This window comes from Triticum aestivum, chromosome 7A (genome assembly GCF_018294505.1).
Source record: "Triticum aestivum cultivar Chinese Spring chromosome 7A, IWGSC CS RefSeq v2.1, whole genome shotgun sequence".
In the NCBI taxonomy this organism is placed as follows: Eukaryota; Viridiplantae; Streptophyta; class Magnoliopsida; order Poales; family Poaceae; genus Triticum; species Triticum aestivum.
This window is the reverse complement of record NC_057812.1, coordinates 575,806,057-575,822,276: the sequence shown is the minus strand read 5'-3', so window position 1 is coordinate 575,822,276 and position 16,220 is coordinate 575,806,057. Positions and strand designations below refer to the sequence as shown.

The 16,220-nt window shown below is 46.9% G+C and overlaps 2 protein-coding genes across 3 annotated transcripts; one reads left to right on the top strand and one right to left on the bottom strand.

Annotated features, from left to right (window-relative positions):
* The first annotated feature begins 6,548 nt into the window (after positions 1-6,548).
* On the top strand, positions 6,549-10,477 carry LOC123148377 (probable glucomannan 4-beta-mannosyltransferase 9). Its single transcript, XM_044567769.1, has 9 exons — positions 6,549-6,922; positions 7,108-7,206; positions 8,075-8,327; positions 8,427-8,537; positions 9,074-9,210; positions 9,314-9,427; positions 9,512-9,711; positions 9,815-10,009; positions 10,081-10,477. The coding sequence occupies exons 1-9, from the start codon at positions 6,644-6,646 to the stop codon at positions 10,238-10,240; spliced, it is 1,548 nt and encodes a 515-aa protein (XP_044423704.1). The 5' UTR covers positions 6,549-6,643; the 3' UTR covers positions 10,241-10,477.
* LOC123148376 (pentatricopeptide repeat-containing protein At4g16470) lies at positions 8,307-12,266 on the bottom strand. 2 transcript variants are annotated; one of them, XM_044567767.1, is made up of 3 exons: positions 10,688-12,266; positions 8,988-9,388; positions 8,307-8,637 (listed from the first exon to the last, which is right to left on the bottom strand). In XM_044567767.1, exon 1 carries the CDS (start codon positions 12,181-12,183, stop codon positions 10,918-10,920), a length of 1,266 nt encoding a protein of 421 aa, XP_044423702.1. In that variant the 5' UTR covers positions 12,184-12,266; the 3' UTR covers positions 8,307-8,637; positions 8,988-9,388; positions 10,688-10,917. The 2 variants fall into 2 exon arrangements, with proteins under 2 accessions (XP_044423702.1, XP_044423701.1); XM_044567766.1 differs by lacking the exon at positions 8,307-8,637 and having other exon boundaries at positions 8,987-9,388.
* Between the last annotated feature and the right edge of the window lie 3,954 nt (positions 12,267-16,220).

Below are 16,220 nucleotides of genomic sequence, written 5' to 3'. Positions count from 1 at the left end.
CCTCTCCCGAGCGCGCTCGCCGCCGTTCTCCGTCGTCACCGCGGCCACAGCCACCGCCTCGCTCCGCCGTCTTGACGTGAAGCTCCGCCGGGGTCGACTCCGTCGTCTGGTGCCCCCAGGTGGAGCTGGGAAGCACCGCTGACGTCGCACGAGCTCGTCCCCTTCCGCCCTTGTCGCCGGCGAGATCCCTCGATTCCGGCTTCCCCTGCGCTCCTAACCTACAAAGGGCCATCGGCGTGCCGCTCGGTGAGCTCCACCCCCCCTTCCTCTCCCCGTCCTTGATCTCTTTCCGCGCCGTAGCAAGCCCTGGGCAACGCGCTGCCATTGCCGCACCCTGGCTCCGTTGTTGAGGTCGCGGCCTTCGCTGTAGGGCCCGTCCCAGTCCGCCGAGCTCACCGACGCGTTCGTGGCTTCGAGTAGTCATCGTAGGAGTTGTGCGTCGTCCTTTTACCGCGACTTTCGTCTCGCGCGAGCTCGCCATGCTTCGGGCCCCGCCACTCTCGTCGCCGGCGCCGTTTCTGGCAGCTCCAGCTCCGGCCGGTCTCACCACGCGACGCGGCGGGCTCTCCCCGTTCGAACGCGCCCGCCCGCGCCTGTGTTGGCCCCCTGTAGGCGAATCCCGGCCGTCTCTGGCGTCGTGCCGTCGCGGGAGAGGTCGCCGGAGCCTTCTCCGGCGCCCTGCCGACGTGGCCGGTCAGGGCCACCCCCCTGGGTCACTGGCAGCTGGGCCCGGCGGTCCCAGTTGACCAGGTCAACGACTGACTGGGCAGCTCCAGTCACTGACTGGTGGGCCCCAATTGACTGGTCAACTGGTCAGCCGACCGCTGACGTTATGCTTACGTCATGCTGATGTCATTTTATCCTTTCTGTTAATTTAAATAAATCCAGAAAATGGTTTAATCTTTAAAAATTCATAGAAAATAAACCGTAACTCGGATGGAAATGTTTTCTATATGAAAGTTGCTCAGAAAAATCCAACGAATCCGAATATGCGGTCCGTTCATCTGTCACATGCCCATAGCATGCTGAGCATGGAACTTTCCCCCTCCGGTCATCTGTCTGACACAGGTCCGGAACCGGGAACACCTTCCCGGTTGTTTTCCCCCTTCACCTTTAACGTCTAGGACCGCGTTAGAGCACGCTTAGCGCTATGTATCGTCATGTCATGCTTAGTGTTACCTCTGTTTGCTATGTATTTACGGTTTCTTCCCCCTCTTCTCTCCGGTAGACCCCAAGACCGATGCCGATACCCCTGTGATCGACTACGTCGACGACAACCCTCCTTGCCAGAGCAACCAGGCAAGCCCCCCTTTGATCATCCTGATATCGCCCATTCCATTCTCTCATGCTTGCATTAGATTTTGCTACTGTTATTGTTTGCTCCTATTCTGATGCATAGCCTCCTTTTGTATCTGCTTATTGTACCTTACCGGCTTATCCTAAACTGCTTAGTATAGGTTGGTTAGTGATCCATCAGTGACCCCCACCTTGTCCTTGTTGCCCCTGCTTCATCATTGAAGACCCGATCAACGGGATCGAAGACCAGGCCCCGGCACCGCACATCACATTCCCCTTAGTTGCTCGACACTACTGGGATACTATCGAGTGCCGAGGGTGAGACCTCTACAACACTTCTGATGTTAACCCTGTAGTGTAGCTATTCGGTCGTGGTCATCGAGGGTGATTTCCTCTTTAACCACTTCCGATACGACTCTGTCGTGCAACCCCTCAAGTGTGAACCTCGAGGGTGATTCCTCTACGTTCACCTTGATGATTACATTGAGTGGAACCCACCGAGGGTGATTCCTTGGGTTTTCCTCTTGATGTTTGGACACACGGATACTTGGACTTTACAACTGTTACTTGGAAAGTGATGTGGAGACGGGTTGACCTGGAAGGTGCCCGTGAGATAATTACGAGGCGTGGCCGGGCATTCTTAGCCCTTGCCGCAAGTCCTCGAGACGGGGCAACGGGGTCACCTCTTTCGTGAGTCTCTGCTTGTTACCGCGCGTTCCTAATCCACTACGATTTGGATATTTGATCCGAGGGGCCTCTGGCCTGATAGCACTAACCATCACGTGGGCATAGTATGGGCGTTCTGCGTCGTATACATCAGCCAAAGCTTAATAGACGTCAGCGACTGAGTGGCGCGCGCCGGGTTGGACTGCGCAAGCGCCTGCCTTGTTGAAGGAGGTAGCTAGGTCTGCTCACCGGCCGCGTACGCAACGTGCAGGAGTTTCCGGGGAGATGGCCCATGACCCCTGGGGGCATAGGTTTAGTCCGGCGTGCTGACCTCTCTGTTAAGTCTAGGTTGGGTTGCGGCGTATTGTTTGGCCGAGGCCGGGCATGACCCTGGAAAGTGTGTCCGGCCGGAGTTAATCGAGCGTGGTGGGTAAGTTGGTGCACCCCTGCAGGGAAGAAAACATCTATCGATAGCCTGTCCTACGGTAACGGACACTTGGAGTTGTATCCCGATCGATACAACTAGAACTGGATACTTGTGATGAGAACTGGATGGTGATGAGGATTTGATTGTGATGATAACTGGATAGTATGGCTCTGGGATTGCTTTCTCGCAGGGAGTCGAGAAAGGATCTCTGGCCGAGGTTGTTAACACTACTACCGCTTTACTTTATGTTACTCTACTCCCTCTTGTTTGCTGCAAGATGGTGGTTTCCAGAAGATGGTAGTCTTCGATAGGACTAGGCCTTCTCTCTATTCTGGCACTTCTGCAGCCCAGTCCACATATATAGCCTTCCTTTGATAATGTTGCATATGTAATGTAGATCCTTGCTTGCGAGTACTTTGGATGAGTACTCACGGTTGCTTTGCTCCCCTTTTTCCCCCTTTCTTTTCTTTCTGGTTGATGCAACCAGATGTCGGAGCCCAGGAGCCAGATGCCACCGCCGGTGCCTACTACTACGTGGAGACCGCTGACGACCAGGAGTAGTTAGGAGGCTCCCAGGCAGGAGGCCTTGCCTTTTCGATCGTTGTTGTTTTGTGCTAGCCTTCTTAAGGCAAACTTGTTTAACTCATGTCTGTACTCAGATATTGTTGCTTCCGCTGACTCGTTTGTATTCAAGCTGATGTATTCGAGCCCTCGAGGCCCCTGGCTTGTAATATAAAGCTTGTATTATTTTAATTTGTGTCTAGAGTTGTGTTGTGATATCTTCCCGTGAGTCTTTGATCTTGATCGTACACATTTGCGTGTATGATTAGTGTACGATTGAATCGAGGGCGTTACAATCACGGTGGAGATCAATGGCGTGCAAAATTTGTGCTAAGATCGTTGTGTGTTTCACCGGTAAAATGGAAACTAGAGTCTATTCGCGGCTTACAATGGACGAACGCTTTGTTTAATGCGGGTTGCATGCACCAAAGTTGTTTTTTCTAATGTTTGATGTGCGCACCAAATTGAGTTTGGAACCTATGAGTGATCCACGTCCCCTGGACTTCTAGTGGAAACCTACTTGCGCTCGTAGGACATGTGAGTGACTCGACTACTAATCTGTCTTTGCCTGTGCCACACCAGACATGTGTTGATCAAAATTAGCCATGACGTGTTCATGATTGAACAAGAACCTAGCCATATGGGAAGGTCCTGATGCTACAACAAGAATGACCGGCATGGCCATGTAGGTGGCTACTCTGAATCTCCCCTTGATCACTTTATCTACCCTCCCCATTTTTGAGACCCCCATCATGCATGGTTGACTTTGAATTGTTGTTTACGCAGTTGGTTGCTGTGGTAGGTCACAAATCGCACCACGATTTAGGTAATCATGTATATCTCACAGGGTCACATTTATCTCTCAATCGTCTATTTCAAATTAGCATGCATTATGCCTTGATTCATGTCTGCCAGTGTACCGTTGTTATTACATTTGGACTATTGGACCTGATTATTGGCTCCCATTAAATTTTTTGCATCAAAATAATCTCAAGAAAGAAGTACCGACATCAGTAACGGACTACCTGAGACGTAGTGTTCTACAAGAAAAAAACAAAAAGTGGTTACCCCGAATGAGCTGACTTTGAGTAATTTACTTACAAAAGCAACTTTGTTTGCTCTTTCCTTCTAGTTATGCTTTGTCAGGTTGTCATTTAGTCATGATAACCCCATGGGAGAGGTACCAAACAAAGATTTTAAACTTTAGGGGTATTTTAAGTTTTCAAATAAGCGAAATTGACAATGTGTATCCATTAGATCCCTTTGCATAGATTTGATGTTGATTGAACACACATGTCAGGACACATCTAGACATAGATCAAACCCCTACCCCAGTTAACCAGTCTAGCATTTCTGCCCATGCCAATAATTTTGCAGCAATGAGAACTCACATAGAGCTGACATTCATCGGCATCGAGCACCTCACTTCCACCACACAACACCTAGCAAAGTACACATGCAAAAACATGGTAACACATTAATAGCATATCAGCCCTTATTTCATCAATAGTGGAAAACATATAGACACGTTTGAAATACGAAACTTCATGAGGATATTGATAACGAGATCGATATACCATCATATATCATATTTACATATCATAGAATATTTATTGATTATATTTTTATCATTTAATAATTACTAAATAAAAGATACAAAATAATAAACCAGTGCCAACATATTTATTGTTACATGGCATACCAAACACATTTAACATACAAGAAACGGAAACCTTCACAATGCATATCTTAAAAGATACTAAGACATTAAAACCTCGTGATACTAAACATTTGTTAATTGAGTGCTCACCAATATCAACTATATCATGTCTTATCAAGTATTAGGTGAATGCACATGCACATACATCAAATAATACAATTACTCACACAAACTTCTGAATGACACAATTAGACCACAAAACTAGATCCAATAGCATAAGACATGGAAGCAACCAGGGAGTTGTTTGTAGTTTGATCTAGACATAGGATCAAAGGATCATCAAACATGTGGACATGTAAAATTCAAAGTACCACAATTTTTTTTTCACACAACATAAAATTTGGGCTATCACGATATCATGGTTTGATACATTACCATGTAAGAAACTTGTGTTGTTAGAAATTCCACATTTGAAGTCCAGACATCACTTTTTTTTGAGGAATCACCGGGCAGAGAGTTCTCCCACCTAAATATATTGCTCAAAAGCGGCCAAAGCCAAGAGCCACCTGGGGGAGAGTTCTTCCACATTTGAAGCCCGCACATCACTATTTGTTCGCAGCTATAAGTAATCCTGTAAAACATCGAAAAAGCATTGCAGAGACCGAGCTCCACATAGCTCTTTATTTTTTTTCAGCGAAAATACTATTTTCACACATTGAAAAAATCTGAAAAAAAAGTCTATACATACATGTGTATTTGTATTATACACGTATGAAATTTCATGAACATATATGTTTTCATGTAGTGTATATGAAAAAGATAAATACACAGATTAATATAGGCTATATCTTTGTTGTTTTTACACATATTTATCTTTTTGTGTAGCACACAAATAACTGAATTACATGATGAAACTTTTTACCTACTTGACAAACATGCATATGTATTTGTATAAAAAAAATTGATATTTTTTGAAACTTTTAAGTATATTTTGAATATATTTTTTTGGCAAAACGGGCTCAATGGAGCCCGGCCTCTGCAACGCCGCACTCTGTAAAACATGTCCTATTATGTGTTCCCACGCAAGACTTCTTTCGCGCGCCGAAATCGTTTATCCGTGCAATTGGACGAGTCCTATCAAAAAAGTTGAGGGTACAAGGTCTCAAGTTTTGGTACTTCCTCCGTCACGGTTTAGTAGTCGCGCTTGTAAATTCTCTGGGACCTAGGTGGTTATCTATTGGTTGTAAGATGGCCTAAGAAATAGCATTCACACTACGCATGCATATAGAAATAGTATATCGGAGTACTAATTAGCTACTAGAAATAAATGCAATGCGTCCTAAACCTTGTCTATTATGGAAACGCAGGCAAATTTAACTGTGCCTTCTAAACTGTGACGGAGGGAGTAAGACAAATTGAACCATGCCATTAATTGGGTTTATTGACATACACATCCTCTATCCATGTGTACAACAAATACAATCGCTCATACAATCTAGGCCTAATTAGACTGATTTTGGATCTACAAGTAAAAGTAATCATTAAATTCACCATATCACGCAAAATATCAACTGGTAAATTGACCATATCGTGCACGAAATGCCACAACCAATATAGCCTCGTAAAATCAGCTAATGAATAAAGAGCGAATTTTACACAAAATACAAAAAGTAAAGTAGAACAATATACCATCTATATCATGCAAAATGTTACTGCACCATATATAAGTAACTACAACCACGGACAAATATCAGCAGCAGTCAGCGCAATCAAATTGGTGATATGGAGTATTTGGAGATCTCCAATCTCTATCTTTTATACGCCATAAATCGAGCAAAAAAAGCCACCCCTACCCGACGTCATCGCCGCCGTCCCTCTCGCTTCTCTCCCTCCTTTTATACCCTCGCCTTTGCTCCCACCACCAGCACCACGCTGACAGGACAGACACATCCCAGCTCCACGCAGGAGCAGCCACGCCCCATTCTTGTCGCTGCTAGTTTACTCGCCTCTCGTCTGCTAACGTGCGTGCTGCTATGGAGGCGGCGGAGCAGATTGCGGTGGTGTGGAAGCAGGTCCGCGGCCCGGTCATCGCGCCGCTGCTGCGCGCGTCCGTGATGGTCTGCCTCGCCATGTGCGTGATCCTGTTCGTGGAGAAGGTGTACATGGCCGTCGTCATCGTGGCGATGAGGCTGATCGGCCGCCACCCCGAGCGGCAGTGGCGGTGGGAGCCCCTCCGCGACGACGACCCCGAGCTCGGCAACGCCGCCTATCCCATGGTCCTCGTCCAGATCCCCATGTACAACGAACGCGAGGTGAGCACTGTCTACGCTCCACAGCCTAGAGGAAAGAGAGAGCACGAAACCACGTCGCTGTACGGATTTTACTGTATTGGCTGCTGACAATCTGCCATTTGCTGGCAAAATCTTTCGCTGTAATGCCGCCCTCCGATAAAAATTGTAGGAGTTCTTCTTACTTTTTTTGTATGGTTGACTCGCAGGTTTACAAGAAGTCGATCGGGGCGGCGTGCGGGCTGTCCTGGCCGTCGGATCGGATCGTCATCCAGGTGCTGGACGACTCCACGGACCCCGCCATCAAGGTAAACCGCATAGGCATACGCGCACAAACCATAAGCATTTTCTCCAACTTCCAGCACATTTCCAGTATCCATAAGATTCAGGTAGTTCAGACTTTTCATTTACCGTGGTTTCTTCAGAAAAAGAAGCACACGCATGTATATACGCACTTAGCATATATCAGTACACGTGCGGTTGTTTGTTGAATTTTTTTTCAAATTTTTTCATCTGTTCATCTTCAATCGTGGCAGTACAACGAACACTAGAAATAATAAAAATTACATCCAGATCCGTATACAATCTAGCGACGACTACAAGCACTGAAGCAAGCCGAAGGCGCGCCGTCGTCATCGCCCCTCCCTCGCTGGAGCCGGGCAAAACTTGTTGTACTAGACAGTCGGGAAGCATCATGCTAAGGCATCATAGGACCAACGGATCAGAACAGCAACCGATGTGGTTGAAGAGTAGCGCAGATCAGAAGGATCCAACCTTAAGACAGACGAACATAGACGAACAACGACATGATCTGAGCAAATCCATCAAGAACAGATCCGCCGGAGACACACCTCCACATGCCCCAAACGATGCTAGACGCATCATCAGGATAGAGACTGAGCGATGAGAACCTGATTCCATCTTTAAGGAGCTGCCGCCATCTCGTCTTCCTGAGGCCCTATCCGCCGGGAGACACGGAAAACCTAGCATTTTCTTATGGCAGGAAGTGTGCGAAAAGAGCGCATAACATGCACATGCTCACCCATTGTTGTTTCTTTAATTCTTTTAGTACAATTGGTACATACGGCCATTAACGTGAACTGCATGCATATACTATATGCAGTTATGCACGGATCCTGATGTTTTCATTTCGTGATCGCGTATACCACGGTGCAGGAGCTGGTGCAGGCGGAGTGCCATCGGTGGGCGAACAAGGGTGTAAACATCAAGTACGAGATCCGGGACAACCGGCGCGGGTACAAGGCCGGCGCGCTCAAGGAAGGCATGAAGCACGGCTACGTCAAGGACTGCGACTATGTGGTCATCTTCGACGCCGACTTCCAGCCCGAGCCGGATTACCTGAGCCGCGCCATGCCCTTCCTCGTCCACAACCCCGAGATCGCCCTCGTCCAGGCCCGCTGGGTATTCGGTACATCATCTCGGGCATCCCTTCTTGTTTTGGCCGAAATTCTGTACTGCATGGTGCTGACATTTCTCTTGCTGCTGCTGATTCTGTGTGAGTAAGCAGTGAATGCAAATGAGTGCTTGATGACAAGGATGCAGGAGATGTCCTTGGACTATCACTTCAAGGTGGAGCAAGAAGTGGGTTCCTCAGCTTATGCCTTCTTTGGCTTCAATGGTAATAAACTTTTGATCTCGCAATATATGAATGTCACCATTTACATTTGTGAGGCCTCTGTGTTTCCTTTTGACCAATTATAAGCTTCTGTCTCTTTTTCCTGTGTACATAAATAGGAAAAGGCAAACATGGCATCAAATCACACTGTCAGAAAATCGTATGCAATTGCATCAGTGTACCATTTGCCTTCTGTGTCAGCTCTTCCACGAAACAATACTAGGAAACCAAGGGACACAATAGTATTACTAGAACAAGCATAGGTTGCAACATGATCAGAGTTACCATTAGGCAGATAATCAATTGCGCTAACGATTTTGATGTTAGGCAGCTCTAGGTCTAACCGGGAAAAAGATACAGAAAAAACACAAAGGTTGATAGAGATAACACAACTGAAGGATCAAATTCCCCATATATATTTTCCTGGACTAACTAACAGATAGTAGTACATACTTGAACATGGATTTTAGCAGCAGCCAGCAGTCACACTTTGCATCACCTGATCCGTCTTCTTAACATGCAAAATACTTGTTTAACAGGAACCGCTGGTGTGTGGCGCATATCTGCTCTGAATGAGGCAGGTGGCTGGAAGGACCGAACCACGGTCGAAGACATGGACCTGGCTGTCCGAGCAAGCCTCAAGGGATGGAAGTTTGTGTGCCTTGGTGATCTCAGGGTAAATATGCACCAGTAACCTATCAGTTTCATGCAAGAAAACCACTGCATCACTTTGCACTCCTTGTATGAACCATGTGCCAAACTTGTAAATGTTGTTTCAGGTTAAAAGTGAGCTCCCAAGTACGTTCAAGGCATTTCGGTACCAGCAACATAGATGGTCGTGCGGGCCTGCAAATCTGTTCAGGAAAATGTTGATGGAGATTGTCAAAAATCAGGTCACTTGCACCAAGCTAGTATATTTTGAAATTTCTGTTACAGATAAAATTTATTGCTAACAAGCTATATTGATCTTGATGCAGAAAGTGACGCTTTGGAAGAAAATCTACGTCATCTACAACTTCTTTCTCGTGCGCAAGATAATCGGGCACATTTTGACGTCTGTGTTTTACTGCCTTGTTATCCCAGCCACAGTTTTTGTTCCTGAGGTTGAGATACCAAGGTGGGGTTACTTCTACATTCCAACCGTTATCACCCTTCTCAATGCTGTTGGGACTCCAAGGTACCAATCATCTCATCTATGCAATTTGTTTAAAAGGTGATGAACCTAAACCTCCTAACTTCGACACATGTGTATTAACATGAGAAATCATCAATTGATGCAGGTCTTTTCACTTGGTTATCTTTTGGGTACTGTTTGAGAATGTCATGTCATTGCATAGAACAAAGGCGACCTTCAGCGGTCTACTGGAGCTAGGGAGGGTGAATGAGTGGGTGGTGACAGAAAAGCTTGGTGATATTCTGAAGATGAAAGTACAAAGCAAAGTTACCAAGAAGCTGCGAATGCGGATAAGAGAAAGGTACATTATCATAATTGGTTTTCTCATGTGCATCTCTCAACTCTCGTACCTAAACTTTAATATGGAATCAGGTTGCAGCTTTTGGAGCTTGGTGTTGCAGCCTATATATTCTTTTGTGGAAGTTATGACCTTTTGTTTGGCAAAAGATATTACTATGTCTTTCTCTTCATGCAATCCATCGCTTTCTTTGTCGTCGGTGTGGGTTTTGTTGGGACACTTGTCCCCAACTGATAATGCTCTCCATTCATGGTGTAATGTTGTCCCGAAAGATTCAGTGTAACAGCACTGGAAGAGAAGACATAGATAGATATGTAGGTTTGTTTTAGCTGGTAGGCATGTGCTGTGAAGCACATTACTTAGGTGATGATCAAGAAGGCTTGTTAGAGCCTCTGCATTACCGCAGTAGATTGCTGAGGTTTAATCATTTGTCCGAAAAGAATAACATAAGGGAGTTTGTTCATTCAGTCTTAGCAGGCACGGTTTGTTATGGGAAGAGGAGGAAATAGTGTCTGGTGTCTCAACTTTGCCCACCTGAAATACTATAAGGATGATCTACTTGTTTATCTCCAGTTTTTACCCATAATTTATATCTTGTCGACGTTAAGCGCAATAAACATTTGGGAAAGTTTCATTCAGGCAACTGTTGTTGGAAACAGAGTTAGTATGGCACTAGCTGACCTGAGTTTGTTGCTTCCAGAGAAACCAGCTGTTCTATCTCTTTCCGAACGACCGACTGTGCTGTATCATTCAGAAACATCCCCTTCAGATGGTACTGCCGGTACTGCCTGTCAGTCCATGGATACAGCTGAATTGCAACAAACGACAAGGCCAGCATCGTCACTCAACAAATCGCAAGGATTTATGAACATCTCCGACCAGCAGCGATTGCCGATCCTTTCCACCATAGCTCACACTCGCAAGGAGTGCTCGTTGATCGAGCGGGCCAAGGCATTGCAGGCTTCATATATCTCCCAACTCTCGTCGTGGTATGTGTCTCTGGCGAGGAAGACGTGCTTCTTCCCCTGGACTTCGACGGCGCTCCAAGCAGGGTCCTTCCGAATGCCCAGCGACTTCATGGACTCGTGCATACCGGCCACGCTGTCCCACATGTCGCAGGCAGCGTACGTGTTCGCGAGGACGACGTACTTGCCGGCATTCCCCGGCTGCAGCCGAAAGAAGCGCTGCGCGGCAAGCTCGACCAGCCCCACGTCGCCGTGCTTCCTGCAGGCGCCCAGCAGCGCGCCCCAGACCACCGAGTGCTCCTGGCAGTCCGGCAGGTTCTTGACAAGCTCGTAGGCTTCGCGGAGCCTGCCGACCCTGGCGAGCATGTCGACCACCGCCGCGTAGTGCGCGCCCTTCGGGGTGAGCCCGTAGTCCGACGGCATGGACGAGAAGTGCATCAGACCCTCATCGACGAGCCCGCCGTGCGCGCAGGCCGAGAGCACAGCGAGGAACGTCACGTCGTTCGGCCGGAACCCGTCGCGCGTCATCTCGCCGAAGAGCGCCAGCGCCTCGCGCACGTGGCCGTGCTGGCCGTGCCCGGAGATGAGCGCGGTCCACATGGTGACGTTCCGCTCCGGCGCGGCCGCGAACGCCCGGCGCGCGTCCTCGGCGCTGCTGCACTTGAGGTACATGTCGACGAGCGCGCTGTTGGCGAACACGTTGACGGCGGCGACGGCGGACTTGACCATGACGCCGTGCACGCGCCGGCCGTGGTCCAGCGCGGCCATCCTGGCGCACGCGCAGAGCACCGACGCGAACGTGAACTGGTCCGGCCTCAGCCCCTCAGCCCGCACCAGGCCGAACATGTCCACCGCCTGCGCCTCCTCCCGCCCGCGCGTGCACCCGGATATCATCGCGTTCCACGCCACGACGTCCCTGCGCGGCATTCCGTCGAACAGGTTCCGGGCGACGCCGAGCTCCCCGATCTTGGAATAAAATATCAGCAGCTTGGTGGCCATGTAGTCGCTGCATCTGAAGCCGGTGGAGACCATGCGCGCGTGGATCCTCTTGCCGAGCCTCGCGTCCCTCCGGTTCACGCACTCTTGCAGCAGAAGAGCGTAGGCGCTCGAGACGGCGAACACGGCGCTCCGGTGGAGGAGGCTCACGGCACGAGAGAGCTCCCCCGCGATGCACAGCGACCTCAGCTTTCGCGCTAGGCTACTCGAGTCCATGGCCTAGGGAAATCAGGCAGGGTCAGAACAGGGGAATTAACCGTAGCATGTTTTAGTTTCTCAGAAGCATGTTGTTGTTCTGAATTCCAACGGAACAAGGGCTTGCATATCAGTATGTAGTTCTGTAGTAGATAGTTAGGGCATCTCTAGCAGATTCTGCAACCACGCGTCCCATAAAATGTGTATAACAAGGGATGTGTTTACAGGATCTGTTCGGCCGGAGCGCTCGTCGCACCGTAAAATTTTCATAAAACATCAAACATATTACACATATGGAGGGAAATTTGTGGAGTGGATGCAGCGCAGGGTGAAGGAAATATGCCCAAGAGGCAATGATAAAGTTATTATTTATTTTCTTATTTCATGATAAATGTTTATTATTCATGCTAGAATTGTATTAATCGGAAACATAATACATGTGTGAATACATAGACAAACATAGTGTCACTAGTATGCCTCTACTTTACTAGCTCGTTAATCAAAAATGGTTAAGTTTCCTAACCATAAACATGAGTTATCATTTGATTAATGGGATCACATCATTAGGAGAATGATGTGATTGACTTGACCCATTCCGTTAGCTTAGCACTTGATCGTTTAGTATGTTGCTATTGCTTTCTTCATGACTTATACATGTTCCCATGACTATGGGATTATGCAACTCCCGTTTACCGGAGGAACACTTTGTGTGCTACCAAAACATCACAACTTAACTGGGTGATTATAAAGGTGCTCTACAGGTGTCTCCGAAGGTACTTGTTGAGTTCGCGTATTTAGAGATTATGATTTGTCACTCCGATTTTCGAAGAGGTATCTCTGGGCCCTCTCGGTAATGCACATCACTATAAGCCTTGCAAGCATTGTAACTAATGAGTTAGTTGCGGGATGATGCATTACAGAACGAGTAAATAGATTTGCCGGTAACGAGATTGAACTAGGTATTGAGATACCAACGATCGAATCTCGGGCAAGTAACATACCGATGACAAAGGGAACAACGTATGCTGTTATGCGGTTTGACCGATAAAGATCTTCGTAGAATATGTGGGAGCCAATATGAGCATCCAGGTTCCGCTATTGGTTATTGACTAGAGACGTGTCTCGGTCATGTCTACATAGTTCTCGAACCCGTAGGGTCCGCACGCTTAAAGTTTGGTGACGATTTGTATTATGAGTTTATGTGTTTTGATGTACCAAAGGTAGTTCGGAGTCCCGGATGAGATCGGGGACCTGACAAGGAGTCTCGAAATGGTCGAGACGTAAAGATCGATATGTTGGACGACTATATTCGGACATCGAAAAGGTTCCGAGTGATTCGGATATTTTTCGGAGTACCGGGGAGTTACGGGAATACGGGAAAGAAGTGTTGGGCCTTAATGGGCTTTAGCGGGAAGGAGCGGCAGCAGCCAGGAGGTGGCGCGCGCCCCTCCCAAGCCCAGTCCGAATTGGACAAGGGGTTTGGGGCGCGGCCCCCCTCTCCCTTCCTTCTCCCCTTCCCTCCTTTCCCCCTTCTCCTAGTTGGACTAGGAAAGAAGGAAACCTACTCCTACTAGGAGTAGGAATCCTACTCCCTTGGCGCGCCCCTCCTAGGGCCGGCCTCCTCCTCCCTTGCTCCTTTATATACGGGGGCAGGGGCACCCCAGGACACACAAGTTGATCGGTTGATCTCTCCCAACCGTGTGCGGTGCCTCCCTCCATCATAATCCACCTCGATCATATCGTAGCGGTGCTTAGGCGAAGCCCTGTGTCGGTAGCATCATCATCACCGTCACCACGCTGTCGTGCTGACGAAACTCTCCTGTGAAGCTTTCATGCATCGGAGCTCGCGGGACGTCATCGAGTTGAACGTGTGCAGAACTCAGAGGTGTCGTGCGTTCGGTACTTGGATCGGTCGGATCGTGAGGACGTATGACTACATCAACCGTGTTGTGCTAACGCTTCCGCATTCGGTCTACAAGGGTACATGGACACACTCTCCCATCTCGTTACTATGCATCACCATGATCTTGCGTGTGCGTAGGAATTTTTTTGAAATTACTACGTAGATGTTATATGCACGAGTAGAACACAAGTGAGTTGTGGGCGATACAAGTCATACTGCTTACCAGCATGTCATACATTGATTCGGCGGTATTGTTGGATGAAGCAGCCCAGACCGACATTACGCGTACGCTTACGTGAAACTGGTTCTACCGATATGCTTTGCACATAGGTGGCTGGTGGGTGTCAGTTTCTCCAACTTTAGTTGAACCGAGTGTGGCTACGCCCGGTCCTTGAAAAGGTTAAAACATTACTAACTTGACGAACTATCGTTGTGGTTTTGACGCGTAGATAAGAACGGTTCTTGCTCAGCCCATAGCAGCCACGTAAACTTGCAACAACAAAGTAGAGGACGTCTAACTTATTTTTGCAGGGCATGTTGTGATGTGATATGGTCAAGATATGATGCTATAATTTATTGTATGAGATGATCATGTTTTGTAATGGAGTTATCGACAACTGGCAGAAGCCTTATGGTTGTCTCTTTATTGCATAAGATGCAAGCGCCAAATAATTGCTTTACTTTATCACTATGCGATAGCAATAGTTGCAAGAGCAATAGTTGGCAAGATGACCATGTGACAACATATTGATATAGATCAAGATGATGGAGATCATGGTGTCATGCCGGTGACAATGGAAACCAGGACGATGCTTTGGAGATGGAGATCAAAGGCACAAGATGATGATGATCATATCATGTCACATATTTTGATTGCATGTGATGTTTATCTTTTATGCATTTTATTTTTCTTAGTTCGATGGTAGCTTTACACTACTAGGGAAAAGATTGGCAGTAGCGCTGGTTTTTGGCCTATCAGTAGCGCGGGTAAGCGCGCTACTGATAAGGTGCTACAGCTAATGCTTAGCAGTAGCGCCTACTAGCACTCGCTAGTGCTATATCTACTTAGTAGTAGCGCTTTCCAAGTCAATCGCTACTACTAATTATTAGTAGCGCTTTCGAAAACAACCGCTACTACTATTATTCCCTATTCCATTTCTTTTGAATTTTAGGTCGTATTCATATACCTGTATACAATTTTTCATACAGTAGCAATTTAGAGATTGTTTTTACATCGTAATGAGTTATTAAATCACTAGGTGAAAGAACCTTGGATTAGTTTCAAGTGCATGGATCCAAAGTAACCAATGGTCACTTTGGATCCATCCATTTGAAACTAATTGATGGTTCTTTCACCCAATGACATAATAACCTCTCATCAATATCATTAACAACTTATCATCGTAATATATCATTGTCATATAACTCCTCATAATCATCATTTTCGTCCATGATGGGACATCATATAACAACTTCGTCACTAGTTATAATAACAACTCGTCGTCATCATCATAGTACTCATAGTCACTACTCCTACTCAGCATCACCATCAAGTCTAAGACATTGTAGTCATATATAATCAACACTAACTAATTGTTCTTAATACTTAGGACCTACTCCTCTCTCCTAGCTAAAATACCATAAAACAGATAAACCGGTCCTTCACCATAATGAAAAATGGGCATAAACCTATCTCTAACTTGTGGCTTGCGCACATTCATTTTGTCTCCAATTATTTGCGTGTGCGCATTCATCACTTTGCTCCATCCTTTGATTTTCAGCCTTCCATCGTTTGGAGAAATCGAGTATGCAGTATGGTAAGCCTCCGAAGGAGTTGGTCGTAAGCTAACCATATGCATATCACCTTCGGTAAATAGCATGTCAGACACAACCTGCTTCGGGAGCCTCTGTTCAAAAACGAAATAGTAACATATATAGTTAGCAATGGTTTACTTAAGAATAATGTATGCAATGAAGTTACCATCATTAACAAAATCTAACCATGTTTTTAGCAATGAAGTTATCATCAAGCAATGTATGGACTAGTGGCATGTATCTAGTATAATTTTGGCTGATAGAGTGACTGGTTTTGAAGGCCTCAACATCTTCTATGAATGAGACAAGATAACCTTTCTCCTCACAATTAAGCTTGGAG

Excerpts from the sequence above, each read along its gene's own strand:
- LOC123148377 (XM_044567769.1), top strand. The coding sequence starts at position 6,644 with ATGGAGGCGGCGGAGCAGATTGCGGTGGTGTGGAAGCAGGTCCGCGGC. Across the intron at positions 7,207-8,074 it reads CCACGGACCCCGCCATCAAG|GAGCTGGTGCAGGCGGAGTG; the intron begins GTAAACCGCATA and ends ACCACGGTGCAG. Across the intron at positions 8,328-8,426 it reads CCAGGCCCGCTGGGTATTCG|TGAATGCAAATGAGTGCTTG; the intron begins GTACATCATCTC and ends GTGAGTAAGCAG.
- LOC123148376 (XM_044567767.1), bottom strand. The coding sequence starts at position 12,183 with ATGGACTCGAGTAGCCTAGCGCGAAAGCTGAGGTCGCTGTGCATCGCG.